Here is a 26,195-nt window from a genome sequence, read left to right on the forward strand (position 1 = left end):
TGGAAAGAACAGGGGGAAGAAGACACATCAGTATGTGCTGGAGATGCAGATGATCCTACACTGATTTGTTTCGTTTTACCCAACCACCTCTTCATGAATATTTGCTTACAGAGCTCTTTGCGGTATTCCCCCTCCGCTTTTTGGACTTGAGAGGATGCCTTGAGTTTGAGGGACTTATGAAGATGTTGTGGTTTTGGTGTCAGGGGGAAAGAGCGTGGGAGAACAGATGTCATTTTTTCTCTTCCTTGCCAGCGATGAATTGTTGAATCCCAGAGGGACAATGCGTTTCGTCTCGACAAAGGCCTCCTCTAAACAGCCGCATGGTGAAACTGACAAAAGACTGAGAATTTGCTGACTCAGGCACACCTATCCCTCTTGGAATTGTGAATGGAAATTTGTGTCATGGATTATCAAAAGAACTCAATCCTTTGACTCAAAGAATTTACTTGCATTTCAGGAATTTCACAGGGAGAGAGAAAAACAGTGCTGTTCCAGTTGGTTCCTCTCCAACAGCTCACACTTAATCCTCTCTCTCCCCCCCACCTGCATCACGTGGGGGGGAGAGCTCCCACTTTCGGGGTGACCCTGTACCCCCACGTGGCCACCTGTCAGTCCAGAAAGGTTCCAAGAACCATGGACGGCGGCCAGGGCAGCAGCCCAGAAAGCCCCAACCGGGCGGTGGAGTATCTGCTGGAGCTCAACAACATCATTGAGAGCCAGCAGAAACTGCTGGAGACGCAGCGGCGGCGCATTGAGGAGCTGGAGGTGCAGCTGGACCGCCTCAGCCAGGAGAACAAGGACCTGCGGCTGGACCGGCAGCCACCTCCACCGCCTCCACCGCTGGCCAATTCGGCCTCAAACCAGGCGCACAGCCACCACCACGGCCAGCCTCTCCCGGCAGCGCCCACCTCTGCCACTGTCTACCCCATCCAGAGCCACAACAGTGGGCCTGTCCATAACCCTATCCCTGCTCCAGCCCCTCCGCCCCCTCCCCCACCCATCCCGCCAAGAGACCGCCGCCCAAATGTCAATGTCAACGTCAACACGCACACCCGCCTCAGCCGCGGCCTGTCCACCGGCTCCAACCCCACGGAAAGAGACAGGGAGCGGGAGAAGGAGAGAGAGCGAGAGAGAGATGGTTCCAGCACCAGCACGGCCACCACTCTGCAGAGACAGTGAGTACAACTCCTGCAGGCTATTCCGCTGCATAGCTGTGGATATTTGCGCAGCTAGTGCGTCTCCAAATACTGCCTATTTGGGTGACTGTCAGGAAGATTGGGGTGCTAAGCCTCTTTGAAGGCTAGAAAAGTGTGTATGTGTGTGTGTTTGTGTGATTTTGCTAAGTTATATAACATACATTTTAACAAGTACTCTATGCGTATCTAGGCTGCAGGCTCTACATGTGATTTGAATATGCATGTAATGTACTGTGTATTTAGAAGTGCACACAATCAAACAAAAGGCCTTTTTCCTCTTTGTCAGACAGTTGTTAAACACATCCCAAATGTTTAATTTGAACTGCTTACATGCTCAGACACCATTAGGCCCAGATAATGCAGTAGGGACCAACCAGTGCCTTACATTATTTTGAATTTGCCACCGCTAGATTTCTCCAACTGTCCATCTTTTAAAGCTCATAAAATCGGGTGCAACAGTCTGTCACAACATGACTTTTTCCGGCACAGTGCACAAGCAGCTGGCCGTGCCAGAGAGCCTGGCGATTACATAAGCCCAGCAAAGCTCACCTGTGTCCACATCTGAATAAAGGCACATTCTGCTGCAGGGGGATTTGCTGAAAAGGGTTGGATGATAACAGGGGAACAGTGGAATCTGGATTAGCGGAGTCTGTGATGAGGTCATGTTAGGTAGTTGATGGGTCGAGAAGTCTCTAATGGCATACCTTTTATTGGAGAAAAAAATCAACAATCATCCGTTTTCCTCAGCTTTTCAGATTTGAATGACTTTGTTGGGATTCGTTTCTGTTAATAATGCTTACATCACAATTTTTGAACTTACATAATGAAAGCCTGTAAGGTGAGATAAAAGCCTCACCCACACTGGTCTTAGTTTTGATCCATCTCTGGGCAGCCAAGCTAGAAAGCTATGCCTCATAAGAAAAAGTTATCAGTTTTTCCAAATTGAGAGCGGTGAAAATTGACGATGTGTGATACGTCTTTACCTAAAAATTGCTAAACTGTTTTAGTTTATTGAGACATTTATTGAGGTCAAACCAGTAGCTAATGGCCCATTTCATGCCCATTTTAAGACCAGGATGGAAAGCCCACTGATTAGCTTGATACACAGCAACCATATATATTTGTGGTAAGAACAATTTTGAAATTCAGAAACAGCTGGTAAATTTTTAATATTTTCATTCCTTTCATTCTAGAGGCACAGCGATCATGAAATTTTATCGCTGATTATGAGTTTTTCACAGCCAAATGGGCCTATATTTTTGGCAGATTTTTATGGTATTTTGATACTCACAGCTCACATTATGTGAGATTAGTGAACACATGAAATATGTTAGCGCATTTATAGTGTGCAGAAAAAAAAATCTTATGTTTTAGCTAGGGCTGGGCGATTCATCAAAAAGTAATCGAAACCGACATTTAGAACCTCTAACCGACGTAATCTTGCCTATGTCGGTTATTTTGATTTTTAAAAAATTTTGCTAATCCTTTCCCAACTTTGTGTGTTCATGTACTATCCCCTTAAAAACCTACTACCACACGTGTAGTCACGTGACTCTGCCACGTCCACTCTGCGATCTGATCTTTTCACCAAATCGATTTTTTTGTTTAGCTGTTCACAATATCTTGTAAATGTGACCTATATGCGACATCCGTCTGAACAGATCACGCACCCAAACTGACCCGCATGCGCAGAAGAACAATGCGTCATGTTGCTTCACGTGGCTCATCCAGAGGTCAACAATTACAACTATGAACAAATGCCAGTCGCTCCTGGAAGTTTCAGTTTCATTTTCGTCAGCGTCACAGGAGCCATCATGAAGCTTCACTGACTGACAGCTGGGCTCATCACCCAGAATGTGTCTGAGCTCGCCGTAAAAAGGGATTCTTTAAACTTTGCTTTCAGACTTTTAACTGTCCTTTGACGCAGCAGCCTAGCTCTCCTACAGCCGCGTTCAGCCATTTCTTTCGAAATCTCTTCAAACACGGAGTGGTTTTGGATTAAGCCTCTTCTAATTTTTGTACAGAAGAATCACCCCAAATGTTTATTAGGTCTCAGCAGCGTGAAATTATGACGAATGTCGAGTTGGATTGACGTAAAAGTCCGATCTGTTGAGATGATTTACGTGCATATTTACAGTACAAACCTTGTCAGTGAACTATGAGGGCAAATAAACAAGCAAACAAAAAAAAACCAAAAAATAATCGTTCATTAATCGTAATCGAAGTAAAAAATTCAATGAATTGTGATATTGATTTGAAGTCATATCGCCCAGCACTAGTTTTAACTTAAAAAAAGTCAGTTACCGTGCTGCCTTAAACATTTTGAGTTAACTGAACTTCAGATAAAAAGCTGACAGATTCTTGTTCTGTTGTCTTATTAGTAGACGTTCAATTGACTCAAAATTTAAAGTTAAAATACCATTTTTTACAATGTTTTTTATTAGTCAAACTTGCATATATAAATAGCATTATTTGCTCTTTAAAGGACCAAACTAGTATTTTAAATTCTTAAATGAACTTCAGTTGCCTATTTAAATAACATTAAATCAAAGAAAGTTCTACATGAAAAGTAAGAGGCCACTGGCATATATCACAGTGAGTCTGGCATAATTTTAAAATCATTGGTGTAGATGTTGCAGCAGCATTCAAATGCAGCGTGTGTGAACTTACCGCCCTCATGTTACTTACATCATAACATTGCAACACAAATCAGCCAAAATCAAAATGATAAGTTGGCCTTTGCTGATTGCTTGTTTAGAGCAGAAATCAGCCAGTTCTGCTCTTGGCCAGTTCCAGCTGTGCCCCTGCTAATTTCATCCATACAGAAAGCGAAAGTGTTTTAAAAATCTTCAAATTTGTCCCTTAAAAGCAACCTGGCCAATGCAGAGTTTCCTGAGTGCTGTCCATCATTCTTGACCATCACAGACTCCTTGGTCAACAGACCGAGCTTCAAGTCTGTCAATATCTGCCTTTCAGTGTGTGCTGTGTCAGCACTCTCTCTCAACAGATACAGAGAGAGAAAGATAGAGACAAACTGTTGCCAAAAGACAGCAGTCCTTTTAGATCTTCCACAGCTACCGTTTGGTTGTAAATCAGGGTTAAGGAACGATCTCCAGTGTGCATCTGAGCACTGCAGCCTGTCGCGGCCACTTGATTTGTGCCTTTTGAGTGTATTTTGAGCACAAACGCATAGAGTCTAAGGGGAGAAGCTGAGACTTTGCCGTTCGAGTGAGCGGGGAGGACTGTGGGGCCATTTTGTGAGGAGATTGGTTTGGTATGTAGGACGACAGTGGTTGTGTAGGAGAGAGTTTGTGATTAATATGCAGCGCAGTGTCAGATTGTGGATCGGGCCTGTGTGGGAGAGATGAGCACAGAGGCAGAGAGAGAGAGAAAGAGAGAATGCAAGTGTGTGAGAGAATGCCAGAAAGGTCAAGGGAAAGAGAAAGAGCAGTTTATTCAACCTAAACTCACCCTCTTTCTCTCCATTTTCTCCCTCTCTCTGGTTCTTTTTAGATTAGGAGTAGGTAAATGCATCCTGTTTGCTCAGATAAGTAAAACGCTTTACTCTTTGGTGGGAGATCCAACAATTTTTTTTCCCTCTCGTCCATAGTTGCTGCTTAATGGATAGGTTTTCTGTTTCCTAGCCCTGACCTTATGAAAATAACTGTTTTACATCTTTTCTAATCGTGCATAGCACTTAACCTCACCGACAGCTTCAGCACTGAGAAACTTGCCACTCCTCAACAGCTTCTCAGTGAGTTTAAAAAAACAGTTCAATGGAGGAATCATTCATGTTTTAAAAAAAAAACAGGGAGCTCATAGTAGAGCCCTATGTTCCTTTGTGTATTTTGTATTTATTCAGTTGATAGATTGTCTAAAGACACTTATGTTTGTAATATAATGAGTTTTGCGTGTTAGAACAGTAGATGTAAAGGCTTGAACCAGTTATCTCCTTTAGAGCTGGGCAAAAGAGAAAAAAGCAAAATACCACCACAATGATGAATGTGATGATTATTAAGAGGAAAACATAAACACTGTTAAACTATTGCAAGAATTATACCATCAAGTACTAAATAATAATTTGGATGAATGCAAAAAATTGCTTTTATAAATGACTTAGTAATGGAGGATTGTCTAGTACCATGTCTTTGTTGGCTTTTGCCTGGATTTTCTTGGCCTTACACTCCTAATACTCTTTATTGTTTCCATTCAGTATTAATAACACTATGGCTCTGTTTGCAGATTACCTATTATTGTTATATGTCATTGACTTTAAAAGTGGTTCCAAATGGGCCTGGGCAATAGGGGCGATGTAATTGTATATCGTCGATGATGGACCAGTGACCCTAAGGCAATGTGTAAAAGACAATAATTGCTGTTTTGAGAAAAGAACTGAAAGATAATTTGATAGCATTAATTTACCTTAAATAGCTTGTGAATATGTTGGGATTTAAGTGTAAGAAGTGTGTGGACGTACTCCCCAGTAGTTTTTTCTGTTTTTGAGAGAGAGAGTTCTCTCTGCTACGCACTGTAATGCTAGATTTACTGCACGGCTTCCCCTTTTACTTATTTTGTTGTACATGAAGTTTAGCTTGAGTGAATGGAATCGAAAATAAATGGTGACTTGCTCCTTTACAACATCTTTGATATTACCCTAAGAAAGTTCTTCAGATCCCTGTCTGTGGCTGGTGTTCTCAGAAAAAAAGGTAATAAATAATATTAAATACACATGTACACAGAATGTGTTATTGACTTTTACTGTTAAAACCTTGCAAGTCTCCATAAATCTGCACCAGTAGACGTTTGTGAATGTACATGTTTAAGGTAGCATCTATTATGACGACAAGTGAAAAGATGTTGGGTTACTCAATGTTTTATTATTATTATAATGTTTAATAATATTTAATAAGCACATACACTAATAATAGAATTTAAATCTGCAGCCTACTGTGTGTATTTGTTTGGGGCGGCTATATTATCAATAACCATGATTTTCTAACTAGATAATGTTGTGCTACTTATTTTTAGATATTGCCCAGGACTGGTTCCAAATTGTCAGTGTCAAATTATCTTGACTTTTTTTTGAATACTGAATACACTATTTGGCACATTTTATCACAGGAAGACTAACAGTCATGGGAATATATGCAGAACAACAATTCAGTGGAACGCTGCTTTTGTGTCTTAACGGACTGAGAGGGCAGGGAGAGCTCGGCTTTTATCATTAAATAGCCTAGGCTGATGCTAATTTAATTATTGCCTAACTCTAGGCTGCATTGGTCTGTAGCCTACTGAGAGGAGTGGCAAGTTTCTCACTATTAAAGCTACACTATATTGCCAAAAGTATACACTCACCCTTCCAAATCATTGAATTCAGGTGTTCTAATCACTTCCATGGCCACAGTTGTATAAAACCAAGCACCTAGGCATGCAGACTGCTTCTACAAACATTTGTGAAAGAATAGGTCGCTCTCAGGAGCTCAGTGAATTCCAGCGTGCTACCATGATAGGATGCCACCTGATGCCACCTCGCTACTAAATATTCCACAGTCAACTGTCAGTGGTATTATAACAAAGTGGAAGTGATTGGGAACGACAACAACTCAGCCACGAAGTGGTAGGCCACGTAAAATGACAGAGCAGGGTCAGCGGATGCTGAGGCGCATAGTGCGCAGAGGTCGCCAACTTTCTGCAGAGTCAATCGCTACAGACCTCCAAACTTTGTGTGGCCTTCAGATTATCTCAAGAACAGCGTAGAGAGCTTCATGGAATGGGCTTCCATGGCTGAGCAGCTGCATCCAAGCCTTACATCACCAAGCGCAATGCAAAGCGTCAAATGCAGTGGTGTAAAGCGCTGCCACTGGACTCTAGAGCAGTGGAGACGTGTTCTCTGGAGTGAAGAATCACACTTCTCCGTCTGGCAAATCCGATGGACGGGTCTGGGTTTGGCGGTTGCCAGGAGAATGTTACTTGTCTGACTGCATTGTGCCAAGTGTAAAGTTTGGTGGAGGGGGGATTATGATGTGGGGTTGTTTTTCAGGAGTTGGGCTCGGCCCTTTAGTTCCAGTGAAAGGAACTCTTAATGCTTCAGCAGACCAAGAGATTTTGGACAATTTCATGCTCCCAACTTTGTGTGAACAGTTTGGGGATGGCCCCTTTCTGTTCCAACATGACTGCGTACCAGTGCACAAAGCAAGGTCCATAAAGACATGGATGAGCGAGTTTGGTGTGGAAGAACTTGACTGGCCTGCACAGAGTCCTGACCTAAACCCAATAGAACACCTTTGGGATGAATTGGAGCGGAGACTGACCTCACAAATGTGCTTCTGGAAGAACGGTCAAAAATCCCCATAAACACTCTCCTAAACCTTATGGAAAGCCTTCCCAGAAGAGTCGAAGCTGATATAGCTGCAAAGGGTGGGCCGACATCATATTAAACCCTATGGATTAAGAATGGGATGTCACTCAAGTTCATATGCGTGTGAAGGCAGACGAGCGAATACTTCAGGCAATATAGTGTGTTTAAGAATAGGGTTGGGTATCAAAATTCAGTATTTTTATGTTATCAATCAAAATGATCTCAATGCTAGTGAGGATTGAAGCTTAAGTGTCATTCAATACCAAATCTCAGTACCCAAGTAGTCTTATTAGTTGCAGTGAGCCTTGAAGTGTGCTTGTTTCAAATTTAGACTTGTGATTGCTTGTCTACATTACATTCTGTAAGCATGTTTTTATCATCAGCGCATCTACACTACTTTCATTATTCTGCAGTCAATGCCGTATATAACTTTAATTCCATAGTTCAGTATTCATGAGGAGATATTAAAAAGTAATAAGGAATCAGAATCAAAGTCAAGGTACTGGTATTTAATATTTTGCAACAACGTCCAGTCCTGTTCATGATTATGAATGATTAGAAACAACTAACTCAGTTAGTGTGGGTTGAAAAATAGCAAACATATTCTTTTAAGAGAAAGACAGCACTTATTTGTCTGTATCTTAATGTCAAATGTTCAGTTTAAGTACTCATGGCCACTCTGAAATCCCCTATTCTTGACTTGATCCCAGCAGCTGATCAGTTATTGAAAACATATGTTTCAGAGCATTGGGAATCAGCTGGGCGGGCTGTAGTAAATTGCGCAGATTGATATCTCTCTGCTAGAGCTGTATGTAGCCAACTAGTCAGACACAAAAGACAGGAAAGCACTGGCTCATGCTGTGCACCGGTGTGCTCCACATCTGTTGTACTGGATGCAGAACCACTAGCTTTAGCTTTAGCTGACAGCAAAGGAAGGTGAATGACCATAACAGGATGCTAGCATGTCCTAGGATCTTAAAGAAAAGGATCTGAGCACAGGTTTGACATATTTTAGGGAAAATAAACACTGTTTTCAAGATATACAGAATATGTTGTTGATTGTTATTCAGCACTGCGTTTCTTAATTTTCAGTTCCTTTCCTCCTATGTCTTGTTCCCCGTTTTTCCGTCTCTCCATCCTCCCTCTGTTCTGAGCAGATGGTGCACCACCATGCAATCCTTTTTCTGATTTGCATTTGACTCATAGGGGACATGTACATCCACTGTTCTTGTGAGATTTCTCTTTCCTCTTTCTTCTTTCTTTCTGCAACCTATGTCTGTGTGCTAGTAATAACATTGTACATTAGTTCTATATATTTACTACTAATAATAATAACAATAAAATATTGATAATGTTTTCTGAGAATAGCTTAATATTCTTGAAAGCATCTTTGTACATAAAATATACCAAAAATATGTCATCATATTTTTGTTATTTGCAGCAGATGTGGTCATAGGTAATTCCTCACAAGCCTCTCAGTGTAAAAATAGATGTATCTTTATAGCAGAACTGCAGTTTGTCTTTGGTAATAGTTTTTCCTTTCCACAAATTTCTCCATGATGGAGATCCTAATGACATCCAGAAAGGAGTTCAGATAAATTTGTCAGTTTGAACCCAGATTTTTATTCTACACAAACGCTGTGATTACAAGGGCTTGGAAGATGGAAAAAGACTGGCACATCAAGCAGAACGTTATGTAACAGTAAATGAAATAGTGCAGAAGTTCCTTCTATCCTGTTCTAAAAAGAAAAACAATTGTCATGGGATAAACATCAGTACACATTTCCACCAGATGAAAAAAAAGAATTTCTTTTAGATATTTACATATACAACTTCCTTTTATATCATTGTTCAGAGCCTGATATGAATCATTCTACCAAATTGGTTCAAAGTCAGTGTTCAAAACACAGTTTGGACTTTTAACTGGTGTGGACTTCAGACTAAAATTCTTCAAGTGGCCCTATACCTTAATTATGTTTATTTTTATGAAAGGAAATTATTACACATGCATAACAATAATCAGAACATTTCCAAAACTTTATTAAATTATTTGGTAGACACAACGGTTTTGAGACTTTGAGCCCCATTACATCAAAACAATGGGATTTTACTGTTCACCATGTGGCTATGAGGGACAGGGAAACAGTCTCATTTCCTGCTCTAAAATGCAGGGGTGTGGCTAAAATAAGGCTCCGCCTATGGAGCCTATTTCTTTGTGTTTCAGTAGTGACATAAAATGTAGGACAGCATTTTTTAAATACAGTTTTTAATAAACTCATGATAAATCTAAATCCTTCAACTTCCCTTTAAAAATAAAAATATCTTGAAAAATTTGACCAAGAAAAATGAAAAAAAGTATTATGTTCACAAATTGAAATTTAGGGGTTAGGATGTGGGACAGTCATCTCTCAAAAGAAAGTACCTCAGAAATAATGATTTTGTATATATTTTGTATGTTTACTATCTCAATTAATGCCTTGGGTTAAAATAGATCATAAAATAATCATCATAAACATCTATGGTATAAATACTTTTTTTATGTGTTTATTTTTAGCCTTTGGAATCTAGTCATTCAGCATGACCAATAGGTTTGTTACGTATTTCATTACTTTGATTTGTAATATGTCACTTGAAAATAGTTTTTGGTAATATTTTAGTTGTAATTGGAATATTATTCCACGTAGCTTCTTTGGCTGAATGAATGGATGTCTTAAAGTCACACCTACATTTACAGGCAGCTTTCTCAGTTAGGCAAGTAGTGATGCTGTAGTGGAATTTGGGAAGGATGAAGTGTGTTTCAAACACAAGTCAGACATTTATTTCTCACAGAAATTACCTAAAATTACCTGAGGTGATTTATTGCCGATCTAACGGTTTATTTTTGGTGGAGCCTACCTTAGCTTGGCGTTGGCTGTGTTATCACCAGGGCAGGCATTTTGAAGCCTTTTGTTTTAACTGCACTATTGTCTGTGCAAATGAGGGATTGTAACGTTACCGCTCTGTGTGGGAGAGGGCCCGAGGTAGAATTATTCCTCAGAATAATTAGCATGGAGTGTTTTAATTACATTTGTCCACTGAAGGTGGCAATTACTGTCATGGATAGAAGCCAGTGAGTAATATATGGTGTGTCAGAAGAGATGAGTGATGGAGGTATGATCTTGATAAGCTGAGCATAAATCAGGACTTTACATGCAATTCAGATTAGGGATGTGCAAGGATATTCGAGTTCGACGTGCTAGTATTCGAATACTCAATTCACTGTTCGGGAGGGAGGGATAGAAATAGATGTAACACGTAAACAGACAAACAGTTCAGGTAAACTTAATTTAACAGGACTGTGAAAATGTGAGAGTTTTTCAAATAACTGTATCATACAGTAGCATTCACTGCTATAAGAAGAAGAGGCACTGCTTACGCACAGGTCATGGTGCTTTATTTCCTAGCTGTTGTCGCCCACAGCAACACTGTACATAAGGTTTTCACAACTGTTACACAAGTTTTTCCTCTAACAGCTCACTCTCTGACTAAGCTCACATCTGACTCAGCACACATAAACCCCCCAATCCCCACCCCCCCGGCAGTTCCTAGTCCTGCCCTCTGAAATAAGGATCCTTAAAAAAATAAATCCAGTGAATAAACATTCAAAAATTCTTGAACAAGCTACAATACATTGCTTCTACAAAACATGAGTGCCTTAACGTGAGCATGTTGCCAGGACACGTTGTTAAGGACATGACTGAGAAGGCAGTGAGAGTCGAATCACTGACTGCTCTAACTGATGTTAGCTAGGTCCAGAAACAGACAAAATACAGAGTTTCTCTGACAAGTTTTTTTTCCATGTAACTATATTATATTGTAGCATTCACCCCTATTAAAAGAAGAGGCACTGATTACATACAAGTCGTGGTGGTTTATTTCCCAGCTGTTGTCGGCCACAGCTACGCCGTACATAAGCAAAGTTTTTCCTTTAACAGTTCGCCCTCTGCCTCAACTCATGTCTGACTCTCTCAGCTCTTCCTACACACACTGAGACTGAGAAGACAGAGAGTGTTGGCTTTGGCACGGCTTTATCGCTAACTACTCCGGCTGATGTTAGCTAGGTCCAGAAACAGAGAAAATATTTTTCACGGACAAAGTAACATGTTGGCACATCATCCACCAACGTTCGGTACTGGTTAACTCATTAGCTCATCTGAAGAGGCAGCTATCCAACACAGAAAACTGCTGATTTCCCAGGTCTGTTTTTGAATAATAAAGCACTTTTTCAGATTTTAACCGTCCAGTGCTGTAATCTAAAAAGTAAATCTGCATCCCTACACTAATTTTGGCCAAAGTCAGTTTTTTTCCCTTTTTGCTATTGCTTTTTGATTCCCTGCGCATAACCAGATACCCATTTATTAACGCTTACAGATATTCAAATATCACAATTAGTTTTATCCCTTGGATACATCACTTGAAGTTCTCAGTACAGTTCAACGTCAAGTAATCGTTCCAACAAACCTGTTGTAATAATAATGTACCATCTGATACATGACACATACCTAGGTTCTTCACATGTCAGTGCATATTGTGGTTAGCCCTTTAGCTCGCACATAAAAGACTGTAACTCTCTGTGGCATTCGTTTTCTGATCTGCTGAAATCTGTTGGCAAGAAAACCATGGGCTCTATAACTTTGTACCCCTTCCAAAACTTTCTGAAGCTTGCTCTCTGTATTTTGTTCATTGTAATGACTGTATGTGTATGCGCATTTTGAGCTCCTCTGATATTTTAAAGAAATTCAATGTCATTTTCTGCTGCTTTGTGTTAAAGGCACCAGAAGATGAAATGCAACTTGAAGGCGCTCTGACAACTTTTTTTATTAAATTTATGGAGATATTTATTATTCACTGTTATTTTTGTTAGAAATTCAAAAGCTAAACATTTGGTAAATGACCTAGTAAATGTAGATAGTAATTATACTGTTACTAATTACGGTAATCAACTGTCATGCAGGTGAAGTGTAGAAAATGTATCACAGTGGTATTGATGTCAAATTCCTGGTGCTCACAGTAGTTCAGTTCCTTGTGCTAAGTGGTAGTAAGATTGTAACAGTCTTTTAACGGTCCCACTCCTCATTTCTAGCTCCTTTGTAATGTCAAGTGTATAATCTCCCATGTTTCTTTTCAGCCACTGCACTATCCGTCTTGCACATTGACAAGATAAGCAAGTTTTATAGACGTGTCTTGCATTAACGTTTGCAGCTGGATCACATGCACTCCATGACTGTAATGACTTGCCTTACAATGACATAGTTATTGTCATTGAGTTATACAACGCAATAACGGTATTAGACATGCACTATTATATAAAAACTGGATATTTAAGCATGGACGATAGAAGCTGATGTTAAAAAATGTTCATTCCATCATAATTCATGCATAATCTGTTAAGCTGTATATGTTCAATTTTATCATTACTTTTATTGATATTTCTTCCTGCATTTGTCTCTGTGTGTTTGTCTGTTTCTCTTTTTTTCATTCTCTCTCCTTCCCTACTGCTTCTCTCTCTCTCTTCCCCACCACTCCACATCCTGTTGGATCTATAGGCCAGATGGAGACTCCAACAAAGACAGGTCTGTACCCATTCTTTCAGCTCTCTTGTTCCTCATTTTCTCTCTTCTCTCGTCCTCCGCAGAGGGGATCTGCAGCCTTCACTTTACTGAATAAAGATATATGTAGCCCTGCATTGGTCCATGTTAAGATGGACTAGGTCATTACTCCTAGCAGTGTTGCAGTGGCTTATCTAGGTCAAAATGAATGCATAAGGGACATGCCATTGATTATAATGACTTATTACCTTTTTTCACTGGAGTGCCTTCATCTATACTAGAATAATGAGCGGTCTGGCACGTTAAAGGTCATGGATATTGAGAGATTCCGAGAACCTTGCGCCAGAAGCCTGAAAGACTAAGACTTACGTAACCTATCAAGACATCATCTAAACGTGTGCGTCATTTATGAGTCTCCCCATTAGCTGTTGCCGTAGTGATCAATGCCCTGTAAGAATGTGTGTATGTATTTGTATGGCCGAGGGCTATGTTTGCCCTTGCATTTTTGACATGACATATTAGTAATTATACAGCCTTGTGGTGGTGGGGGGTGGGGTTTGGATAAAATGGTAAGGAGCATCTGAGATGTTGCAAGGTTGGATGTTTTCTTAATTCTGTCCATGGTTAAGAAGCCAGTCATACCCTGGCGATAATCCCCCGGACTTCTAGAATCAGGTGTATGCAAGCCTTTTTTTTTTTTTTTGCAGTATGGCTCATCATTTTTTTGCGCACTAGCCTGGTGTGTAGTTAGTGCATGGGTTTTGTAAAAGAGTAAAATGGTTAGCGCCGGGCAGTTTTGCTCTGTAACATCTTTATGATGGTTCCTTTGGATGAAAATGAACCACGGATCTGAAGGATAAATGATGGGTTGTCATGGCAACGGCTGTAGATGAACCGCATTACTAAAAAAAAGAAAAAGTTGCACACATACCTCGTTCTCTTTCTGTCTCTCTCTCTCTTTCTGTGTCTCTCCCCCTGTGTGTGTGTGTGTCCGAGAGAAAGAGTGGGAGAGTGAGCGCACACACACAATCGTGTGTGAGTGAGTGTGTGTGTGTGTGTGTGTGTCTCTCATCCCTAGGACAACTTGTTTGCGCGCTACATTACTGCCTGCACTGCCATACATGGCAGAAGGACAAGGCTGGACCTCATAGTTACGGACAAGGACACAGTGATGTCACGCTTCAAAATAATTAGGCTCCCAATCTGTTTTCGCCCTTGCTTCACGTGTACTCGTGCTGGTATTGATATGCAAATTGAATTGTCCTCTTCCAGTTGTGCAGCGATAATATTTTGCAATAAATTGGACCGTCTTTCATGCTTCACCACTGCCATCCGAATTACACTTTGCGCTTGATTATTAACAAAGGAATGTAATAAAAGGTTGGCCATGATTAATGAAATCGCCTAAGTGATCTCATGCCGCTTCTTCCATCCAGCTATATTCCCTTCTTAACTGGAGGCAGAAGTGCGGAGGAGAGCCTGAGCGCACTTACTCGTTCCCCACTGGGCCGTGAGGGCGAAAAAATAGTTTAGGGCGGGGGGGCTTTACTGTGGGCCTGCCCCGAGCTTCCCTCTGCACACTGCAGCGCACAGGCACCTGCAGTCATCCCACCACAATGCATCATTCCTCTGCAGGCCCAGTCAGTGAAGTAGTGGAAGCAGAGATATACAGTATGTGGTTGTGTGAAAGTTGATTAGAGAGATCGAGAGGTGTAGATGCAGTTCAGTAGCTGTTACTGCATGATGTAACTGTAGATGTGATGTAAGGTTTAACCGATCAAGTTGAACCTTGTGTAGTCTACTTAAGAGAGGCACCACAATGATATTTCCAGGCCCTTAACGCTGGTTAACACCTTGTGACAGCTGATACCACACCGAAGGTAACACCAATAGCCAGTCAGTTCCCAGTGGTGTGATGGTGGCATTACTGTTTAATAAATCAAGTAGCTTTTCAGTAGTAAATCTGTTTTTCAGTTAAGTAGCAGCGTAGCACTGTCAAACACTGCATTATTAACTTTTTCCAGACTATATACAAATATTTTACTCAAAATAAGCAGTGTGTTCTGCATCATTTAGTTTAGGGATGCACTGATATGGAAATTCTGCGCCAATGGTGATATCTGCTGATGTATAAAATAACCTAAACATTCTTTTCTTCCAGACTATAATAAATACGTCATCAGTTATCAGTTAGAAATATCAGTAAAATCTATAGATCTATCAGATGCAAATATCTCCCGATACCGATTTGATTGTGATGTCATTGTGCATCCCTAGTTTAGTTGGTGTTGACTCTTTCTAATGATGCGTTCATATGGTTGCGCTGATAAAATGTAGTTCCACGCCTCCTAGTGGTAAGTCACGACAGTGGCATGAAGCCATGCAGACACTGGCATGGTGACAGTGTTTCTGACAAGAAGATATGATTATCAGAGAAGAGGTTTAGCACTGTTGATTGTTTATTTAAAGTGGGAAAAAGCAGGAAGGCTCTCTGTAATTTTTTATTTTTTTGTTTAGTACTGGGTTCTGAAACTCAACAACAAGATGTTTGGCATCCCAAAAAAATCAGCATCTGGTTTGTTTCACTGCTCTGGCCAATGGCAGAACTTGACAAAAACTGAACTCTTGATGAAATGTTCTGTAGACAGAATTTTCCATCGCAGCTCCATTGAAAACAATGGAATATCTGGTTTGCCATCGTCCATTTACCGCCAATATGTAAATGCAGCATAACCCATGCCCCTCTTGGTAACTGTTGCTACATCTGACAAGCTTTCAGCTTGTAACTATAGAGTAGTCAATGGAAAAGGTAGACGATTTGAAGTTTTTACAAGAAATGAATCCATATTTCAGGAGACAGAAATGTCTTTAGTGTGCATGTTAAGGAGACATGCCTAATATTGTGATCTCTCAACAGTCTCATAGCACTAAAAAGACAAAGATAGACACAAGAGCCAACAGATCACAGTTGAAAAAAAGTGAGAAGCCTCATCAAATAGTGATCCATCTGTATGACATGGGAATGGAAAAGCAGCAGCGTTCCTGTACTGCAGGAAAGGTAAATGCATTGCATGCATTTTAAATATAACATCTAGAACAAATCGTTGAACTGGCAGGTCATTATAATTTTCATGAAGTACCTTCAATTCAACAAGCTGCTTTTGCCATGTAGCTAGTAGTACAGCTAGCTGCATTTCTCTGTAGAATAGCTCTCATGAAGCAAAGCTATTTTTGTAGAGCGACTGGTAGCTTGGTACGTTATAACTAACTTGGCCAACATTGTTCATGCTATAATCCACAGATGAAGTGCAGTGGTTAAAACTCTGCTAAAAAATGCTAAATCAGGCATAACAATTATAGAGAACATGTACATTATGTAAAGTATTTTAGCATACACATTTGTCCAGAGCCAGAGTTGAAGAAGAAGGGAAATATCTACTACGATAGTAACTACTAAGCAGAACCGAGCTGAAGTATAGGGCGTTAAATTATCGGTTGTGATTATCAGCTGTAATTCCAACTTCAGATCCATAATAATAATTCAGTTTTCCTATTTGTGGCTGAATAATATGTCTGCCACCATTATATAGTGTGTGCCGCATTTTGATGAGTTGTATATGATTTTGTATGTTGTAACATACATACAGTGTATACATGTAATGTAGTCATATGCAAAAGTTTGGGTGCAATAGGTCAGATTACATATTTGATTTCTGAGTGAAAATGAGTACACATCCTCTACAGAGAACAAACTTCTGCACATTTTAATTCACAGTTACTGTTTAATTGCTGAATTTAACAAATTGAAAACTGCAAAATCCTGATTTGCCGTTAAATATCACAGGATGGGTTGAGATGACACGTACCTCATGTTTCCCATTCTTCAATCTTTCTGTTCTACAGGATGAAATTAGGATAGAGCTGATATTATAAGTGCTGAGGTAACTGGATTTACTAGGCCAGGGTCAGTGGCCCTGTGTGTCGTTATGTGATCAAATTGTTGAAGCCGCTATATGAAAAATGACCCTTCATATGGCTCATCAGTCTGACTTTTCTTCTCATTTGCTTCTAATCTGACGCAATGTGGATCCTCCTGTACCAGTGCTGTAGGATCAGAGAACTACAGTTTGGTGTCCTCCCTACTCGACTGTGCCTGATTCAGCTAATGAAAGGTCATTATCATGATCATTAGCTGCTGAGCTGGCAGGTGCGTCTGAGCAGGGAGGACACCAAAGTATGTAGTGCTGTGGTCGTGTGGCGCTGAAGAATACTGGGCTATGCATATTAGGGCTGTAGAAAAGAGTGGTTGTTAATTGCAGTATTGAATTTTGCATTAGTGATTTCGCAGAGGGCTGCAATACGAAGATGAGCTCTATAACAAATTACAGTTTTTCATTGTGTTATATGATCATCCAGGCCAATCTCAGACATTACAGTGAGATGCACTGATCATGAATTTTTATTGCCAAGTCTGAGTCTTGAGTTCCATGATTAATGGTTCCGGCCTATTTGTTCTGGCCATTTTTTTAATGTGAAGCTCAGACTCTTTTGGCTAAATGAACAAATGAAAGACTCCAGGTGTAACCATACGTTCAGCCTACGATTTGATTAAAGATACTGGGTTCAGCATCCACTATTCTCGTCATATTTTGAACAAAATCTGAACAAAGAGTTATGACTACAATCAACGCACTAATGACTGAAAGCGTTGCTGAAGTGAGTGCTGGAGTGAGTAGCTGATTGGTACTGATATTTTGCAAATTTGCGTTCAAACCATGCAGCATAAACAATAGATTGTCCTTTCTCAATGATGCATGTCACACCTCCATGATGCATAGTGTGCTACAATATTTTGGTACAGTTGTAGCAGCAGCATCAAATACAGTAATGTTATTAATTTCATAAAATAGCAACACCAGTGTACCAGGTCAAAATAATAAACTGGCTAATTGCATATTCCAGAACAAAAATCTCCAAATTTTGATCGTGCATCCCTAGCTGTGATGAACTGAGGAATGTGTTAACTTTCTCTTCGAAAATCAGGAAAAAGTCATTTGACCAGGGCATTCAAACTTTTGCATTAGACTGTATTTTGAAATTTTCACAGAATATGTGTCAGACATATAGATCAGTACCAGTATACTAAACAGAATTAGCAAAAATGGCATCATAAATGAAAGCACTTACGTTTAACAGTTCTGTTTTGAGTGCTTCAAAATGGCACTACATGAACAGTCCTCTTGGGTTTCACATCCTTTTAGCTATCCGTGTGTTTTTATTATGCTATTTGTTGAAACCTTCACTGAAGCTAGCCCAGTAGAGGTACATGAACATAGCTGACTCATTTTCTGCTGATCTTACTAATGTAAGTGGCTATCAGTTAAACGGATTTGGTAATAAATTTTGCGTCAGCTTCCATGAGTTTATATGTGCATTTATACGGTTCTATCCATTTGACTCCACTGTAAGTGACAGGCACATGTGTTGTATGAATATGAATTGACGGAGAGGAACCGGCAGAGATAAAATGATAGATGAACGCTTCCAGCTGTAATATCTTTGACTAAATTTGGTGGGGTAAAATTGGCAGGCCACCTGAACCGTGGTGACATTTTCCTGCAGCATGGTTTGACATTGTGTCTAGCCAATAAAGAGGCTGTGGGCTGGAGTGAAATCAGATTGACAAGACGTAGCTGAGTTAGAAAGGCAGCCGTGAGGGCACAGCATCGAGCCCACTCATGGTGCCTAATCACATCCCCTCAACCTCCTGGCACTGTGCTGGCCTAACGTGTCAACTTTGCTCTGTCACTGGTGATGATACCACAAGCGAAAATGGGTTAGATCAATTCTTGTTTAATGTAGTTCTCCATTTAATGTGACGTGGAATCAACACTGTTTCTTTCCTGTCTTTCATCTCTTTCTCCTTTCCTTCTTCTTGTTCTTTTACTCTCCTCTCTTGCTTCTCCTTGTTCTTCTCTTTCTCTCTTTCTCCTATTTCTTTCTTTGTTTCTATACCTTTCTCACTTCCTCTCTCTCCTCTCTCCTCTCCCTTCTCTCTGCTTTTCTCTCTCTCTCTCCCTCCCTCTCTGCCTCTGCCTCTCCCTCTCCGGGGTTTCAGCTAGAGAATGGTTGCTGTGGGAACGTGGAGAGTTATCACAAGTGCGTTTACGTGAAGAACAGTGTGGGCGACGGAGAGATGGAGAGAAAGAGAAGGAAAGGGATTTTAGGAAGAGAGAAATGGACAGGAATTTTGCAAGAAGGAATAGTATGCAGGGAATAATGACTGAGAGAGACTCAAGGAAGGAAAGGAGTGACAACATGACAGAAAGAGAGAGAGAGAGAATGCACACATATATACGCCCACATACCGACAGTTATGAGACTTGCACACGGTCATTATCATTCAAACAGACATTTATACAAGTCAGCTGCTGCACTCATTTCATCATTACTGGCCTTAGCTGTAAGATTGATTAGCTCTGTATTTCAGCTTACCTCTAAATGTTAAGTGTTTTTGTATGTGCGTGTATGTGTGTGTGTGTGGAGGGGTGTCACCTGTTGCTAATAAAACCTGTATTAAAGAGGCAGCACTTGTGAGAAGAGACACATTCACTGAATGCAACAATGCCTTTTCAAATCACGTTTAATCACAACTTAATAGTAACATGTGACCTGACCATCTCTCATGGTCAGGACTGAGGACGTCATTCTCAAAAGGACCATTAATCTAAAACTGTTTATCATTGCGCATCAAATGCTTTCAGTGTTCAAGCATTGTAGTCATCTGAGCTAAATTTGCTTATTTTGGGAGTTAATGAGGATTCTATACTATAGATGGCTGGGTTTTAACTGCTTGTCCTGTCTCTGCATGGTCATGAGGGTGTATGTGTGTAGTAGGGTTGTGCGATATGATGGTATGGTATTGTTACAATGATAAATTGTCGCCATAAGCTTTCCTTGCGATAAATAGAGATTCAGAAGAGGCTCCTAAATGGCCTGTCTAAGGCAGAGGGGTCCAATCTTGTCTGCAAAGGGCTGGTGTGGCTGCAGGTTTTCATTCCAATAAAGTAGAAGCACATGTTATCAACTGTTTGAAGACTGAGACCAACTGATTTAACGAGTAGAATTGGGTGTGCTCCAGCTTGTTTAGAATGGAAAGCTGCTGCCACATCGGCCCTTTGCAGATAAGCTTAGATGTCCCTGGTTTAAGGTTTCAGAGATCACAAGTTTTAATCCCAACAAGAGTTGAATAATGAAAATAATGAAAATTGTACTGACAGTTTTGAAAGCATTTTTAAAATGTGGTTTTGCGGTTTTACTGATGCATTGTGTCTGTTCCTGCTTAACAAACCTCTGAAAAACGGTACATCACAATACATATAATGTATTATAAAAATGTCATGAAGTACTGTGATATTACATTTTGCCATATTTCCCACCCCTAGTATGTAGCTGGGCAGGACACTTGTTGTCATTGAAATACACTGAAGTAGTCATGTGTGGGGAAAATTATGGAGTCTTGGCGAAATGTAGGTGGAAAGGTAGACTTACTAGGGTGGAAACAAACTGAGGTCCAACATCTTGTGAAAGTGGAGCTCAAAGTAGGAGGTACGGAGGACAACAAGCTTGTTGTTAGTTCCATATATCATGGCTGAAGTCAGTGAAGCATGTAGATGTATGATGCATGTGAGGAGAACAGATGACATGCAGTAAAAACAAAGGTTACTCATTGAAGGAAAACAGTTTGATTAAATCAGACTACGCTATAGAAGACATCACTGAAATAGTGCTAAAAGATAATGATGGGTTCCCAGTGTCTACATACAGCCTCTGTCATTCAAGTTGTGAGCCTAAAGCTGGAGTAAACGCAACGTTGAAAGAATTGGCAGCGACGTTCAGAAAAGGATGAACCATCAGATTTGCATTTGAGCTAAACGATCTGCAAACACGCCAAGAACTCTTTTCTCCTGAGGAAATGAAACAAATGAAGCAAATCAGAACATGATAGCATATTACTAACTAGCTAGTGAAACAACATCATCGAGGATACTCACACATGTTAAAAGTGCGTGGATTGGACGAACTTGGGGCAGGTTTTAGAATGAAAACTTCTAGGCATAGCCTTGTTTGCAGCAGATTTTATTGCAATCCTGCATCAAAATTTTAATCGTTGCCCCCGGAAATGTATTCTCCTTGTGAGATCATGTCTGGCTCCATGATGAAGCGATCATAAGTCTTTCCTGCTAAGGTTTTAACACAATCAGGTGTTTAGCATTAGCAACACCAGCCTCATCAGTAATTTCTTTCATACCAGGACAGCACAACTATCAACATAATACATTGAACTGAAGGACAAGTTGATGGTGGAAGGTGCGGAGCGAAAGGAAGAATGAATTTTATGCCTGTGGCAAATTCTTTTAAAACTACTAAAGAGGGAAGATGTTAGTAAATGGGCAGTTAGTTGTATCTAGATCCCTCCGTGAACCCACATGAAGCCATGCCCCTTCTCTCCACGAGCTGAACCGAAGACGTCCCTCTTCTACAGCCTGCCAGCACATGGACACACTCTTTCAAACTCCCCATTTCTCGCCCCTGCATCTCTCCATCGTTCTCCTCCTCCCATCCTGATCACAGTCATTCATTAACCTCTCCGTTCCCTCACTTTCTCTCTCTCCTCTTGTTCTTGCCCTCTCTTTTCCCTCTTTCCAGTTCTCTTTCTTTTGAGTTGATATTTCTGTTGCTTATGTCCCAGGTTTAATTTGGCATTCCCTTTCTGCTCCTCTCCCCTCCCGCTGTGTGTCTTTGTGTCTGCTTTAGCTATTGATGCCGCTGAGTGCTCTTGCTGTATTTGATATGTCCATGTTCAGTGTAAACCTAACAGATTAGATTTCCGTTGGCCAGTAGTGGAAGCTGACCAAAATGAAGACGAATCAGGATGGGGAAGGAAGGATGTAAACTTGCAAATAGTTAAAACATAGATTTGAAAAGTCATCTCTTTAAAAAGGTAAACAGAAGTAATGGGAGCTTTGCCTCTTGTCTAATTACACGTCAGTAGCAGGTGATGGTTATTGGGCAATGACAGACAGACTGTTCAGTTCGGCCAGTAGGTGTCAGTCTTTTTCATTTAAATCCCAGTATTGCAATACACAGAATGCAGTCCTGTTTGATTACCATTCATTAAAAGTGATTGTTTTGGCGCCCTAAAACTGAATTCCTCCTACATCATAGGTCCTTCTGTGTAATATAAGAAATAGATTAGCAAGTTATTAGTTCATTCCAATAGGCTGATGTGCATTTTATATAACTAAATTGCATAGAGGTGTGGGTGCATTTGCCCAAATGTAATTATTGTGCACTCTAAACCCTGAATAAACATTTAATTACTTTACTCAGTCTAGTCATTGGTTAACATTTATATCAGACCTTTCCTTATGACTTGTTAATGCTCCTTTTACTTCTTTTTTCGTGACAAGCTTTGTTCTATTTGCATATTTCTTCTCTTGTGCCTGTCTAAAGTAAGCCTTTTGACAGTTTGGACATGTACAGAGATATGTGCCTTAGGAAGAAGATTCATAGAAATGTTTCTGGAGTAATAATTCATTGGTTTGTTCAGCAAGTTTGTTCGTTCATTATTTGATGATAGCTTATTGCATACTGTGCCGCCATCCATTGTTCCAACTTTTTATGATTTGGTTTTTCATTAATAATAGCTCTTTTTAGCACATCTGTGTGCTTTTGTTATGAATAGTCTGTTTCACCCCATAGCTATGTAAGGTGCAATAATGAATAAGACTAAAAAGCAGTCAAGGATTTGAGGATATACTCCATTTTACATGTACTGTGTACTGTATAATAGTCATCTTCACGAACTTAACCAAGCTCAATACAATCCTGCATAACTTTATATAACACTATGACTTGATATTGCCCTACATGCCTGTATAACCCCATAAAACACTAGATATAACATTAATTTCTATGTATCACTTCATAATGCCACATAATTACATAATGCTGCCTTACTGTGCTTCTACTGCTGCTGCTAAAGTGTTTGTACTGTATGCATGTGGCTGTCCTTGTTGTCTGTATCCTTTTGTTTCTTTCTTGACTTTTTTTTCTCTCTCTTTTCTCTCTCTCTTTCTCTCTCTCTCACTGTGTCTATCTTCCCCTCTTCTCTCTCTCTTTCTTTCTCTCTGTCAGGTCACCACCCTATTCCACCTGTACTACTACTTGTACCAATCCTACCACCACCACTACTGCTACTTCTCCTGCTACTACTACTACCTCTCTCCACACCAGTCTGACCGCAAACAGCCACTCGACCCACCACCAGTACTGCTGCCCCGCGCGGCTTCTTCTGCCCAAGCCTCCATGCGCCCTCCCCCCTGCCCGGCATCCGGAGCAGGCAAGGTAAGGGCCAGAAGCCCCCTCCCAAAATCAGCTCCCCTGTCTCTCCAACCCTGCAACCCCCTTTCCACCCACTTCCCAACTCTCACTCCTCATCCTCCTACTCTGCTTACATGAATTAGATCAGCCATAGTGCCTCACTGAAAGAACATACACTTTTTGACCCTTATCACCATGAAATAGTGCAGAGAAATTGTTACTTTATGTAAAATTTATGTCTTACTGTCATATTTGTATAATTATATATAAACAGATTCCACTCAAAAGCAAACAAGCAAAATACTTTAATTAAGTTTTAATTTAAACTTTGTAGTAAAGTTTTTAGGATCTTTAAAACTCTCAGGTGAAGCCACCTGAATAACTCTGCTATGAAATTGCATTCTTTGTATCTTCCATATGCCTACTTTATTAAATGTGCTGAATAGATATTACATTTTGCTAAACTTTTAAGCAAATTTTTCAAATTAGTCTCCTCAGTTGATAGAATTGATGTATGCATTCTACACCCGCAGATACATTCTTTCATAGCAACTGTTGCAAATCTTTACAGGAAGTTTCATTCAACAAAAAAGAAACTGAAGCAAACAATTTTTTTTTGTTGTTTCAAAGAATATTATTTCAGTTGATAATTTGTTTGCGTGTTATATTTCTTTTGTATACTGTTTGGTAAGATCATAGTTTTTATTAGTAAGGTAGTTTTCTTGTCTTATTAATCAAACCTGCCTTGTTTCTATTAGCAAGGTGTCTTAGTAGCAATTACTCAATAGTCTCAGTAGTGTTTTGTGAATGTTCTGAAAAGCTTATCCAACCTGGCAACAACTGGTATGAATGAACGCATTTTCTTTAATATCTTAAAAAATATAAAGTAGAAAAATGAAAAATCATAGCTTTCGTGCCATTTACAAGACAAAGTTTCTACATTAAGTGGTTCTCATCATCGATCCTGGAAAAATAATAAGATGAATAAGAGAAAGAAGCCTAGCAATAACAATGTTCTTGAGCATTTTGTTTTGCAAGCACTGTAATGACCATAGAGTATTACTATGTTTTACTATTAATAGCAGGCAGTGCTAATATAAACTTTACCTGATCTTACGCTACATTACTCCATCCAAACCTAAATAATACCGGTCAAAATTAGTTTCGCAGAATAACTGACGTACCCGCACGCAGGCACATCCTCATATCGCCCATTTGAACAGCGTGCCTCCCACTTCATCAGGCATGAATCACACACATAGACCACAACGGACACGATACTCCTCGCTCCCACACGCGTGCTTGCGCACACATGCACACACACACACTCTCCAGCCCACTCTGAGTTCTCCCACACGCTGTCACTGCATGACCCATACAGTCATCATTTCTCTCTCTCACTCTACCATCTGCCCACTTCCACGCCGAGCATTCCTGTTGGGTCTATTATTATATCAATGATTTATAAAAATGCATATTTATCATTTTTAGATTAAAGAAAAAAAATTGCAGCCTAATTTACAAATGAGGCTTGTTTGGGTTAGATGAATTTACATAAAGAATACAGGAATATGTATATACATCTATCTTAAACCATTTAGTAATGGCATCAGTTAGAATACATTTCCACTTGGGGTTTTGGGTCAGAGGAGCTGTTGGAAGATATAGGGGATAAAATTAGCTAATGATGTTCGTCTGCCACCTGGTGGACGTAATGCATAACACAGCTTTGTTTTAAAAATTGAGGTCAAAGAATACATTACTGTCATGTAAATGTAGGGCTGAATATTTTGTCCATTAATAAGTCTGTTGACCAAAAATTCATCTTAATTAATTTAAGACGAATAACAAATTGGGTCTTTTAGGCGAAGAGTGGGTGGGTAATTTTTCCCTCATCCATGCCTTCATCTCTAATACCCTCTTTTTTCTGTTACCATATTTCCTCATTCGTCCTCTTTATGTGTCTGAAACTCTGTCTCTCTCTCTCTCTCTGCCTTTCTCTGCTTTGTCCTTCTGTCTGTTCATAGAGAAGAGGAAGATGATGACATCGCCCATCAGTTCTGTTGCCCCGCCTCTGAATGCAGTAGTCCCTCCTCTAGGTAACCAGCGCCCCCATGGTCCACCCCCTTTGCTTTAGCCCCGCTCACTTCAACCAAGACTCACTGGGGTAAATGCTTGTCAGCAGGATCCTGGATCTCAAACTGAACATCTGAACCTGCTGGTTAAGTGCTCAGCAGGTCATGGACTGAACATGTAAAAAACAAACAAACAAACAAAAAACCTTCCTTCCTTTGCACTAGCATGTCACCTGCATCCCTTCCACCTCTCTGACATGGACAGACACCTTCTTTGTGTATAAGAATAGAAAGAAAAGAGGGAAAAAAGAGGAAAGAATGAAAATAAACCCGAAATGCCAGAAGCTGGATGAGCACCGGAGCGGTGGATGAGCTGAAGAAATGCAACAAAGGAGACAAGCCCTAATCCTCCTTCTCCACCCTCCTCCTGTTGATGCTCTTTCTGCTTTTTTCCATTTTTTTCTGCTTTGTCTTTCTCCTGTGGTTCTGCTCTTTGGAAAACTCTTGCTTTGTCTGCCAAACCACTGTGAAGCTACACTGTCGTCTGTGTTGTGCTGTCCTGTGTTGCTCTCACCACGTGTTAAGAAAAAAA

At 40.2% G+C, this 26,195-nt stretch overlaps 1 protein-coding gene across 1 annotated transcript; it reads left to right on the top strand.

Moving 5' to 3' along the window:
* Positions 1-633: 633 nt before the first annotated feature.
* LOC118814033 (ataxin-7-like) lies at positions 634-26,195 on the top strand. The gene is made up of 5 exons (XM_036579702.1): positions 634-951; positions 1,011-1,175; positions 13,140-13,166; positions 23,343-23,552; positions 25,556-26,195. Exons 1-5 carry the CDS (start codon positions 634-636, stop codon positions 25,568-25,570), a joined length of 735 nt encoding a protein of 244 aa, XP_036435595.1. The 3' UTR covers positions 25,571-26,195.

The sequence above is a fragment of the Colossoma macropomum genome, unplaced genomic scaffold (assembly GCF_904425465.1).
Source record: "Colossoma macropomum unplaced genomic scaffold, Colossoma_macropomum, whole genome shotgun sequence".
In the NCBI taxonomy this organism is placed as follows: domain Eukaryota; kingdom Metazoa; phylum Chordata; class Actinopteri; order Characiformes; family Serrasalmidae; genus Colossoma; species Colossoma macropomum.

Excerpts from the sequence above, each read along its gene's own strand:
- LOC118814033 (XM_036579702.1), top strand. The coding sequence starts at position 634 with ATGGACGGCGGCCAGGGCAGCAGCCCAGAAAGCCCCAACCGGGCGGTG. Across the intron at positions 1,176-13,139 it reads GCCACCACTCTGCAGAGACA|GCCAGATGGAGACTCCAACA; the intron begins GTGAGTACAACT and ends TTGGATCTATAG. Across the intron at positions 13,167-23,342 it reads GGAGACTCCAACAAAGACAG|GTCACCACCCTATTCCACCT; the intron begins GTCTGTACCCAT and ends TCTCTCTGTCAG.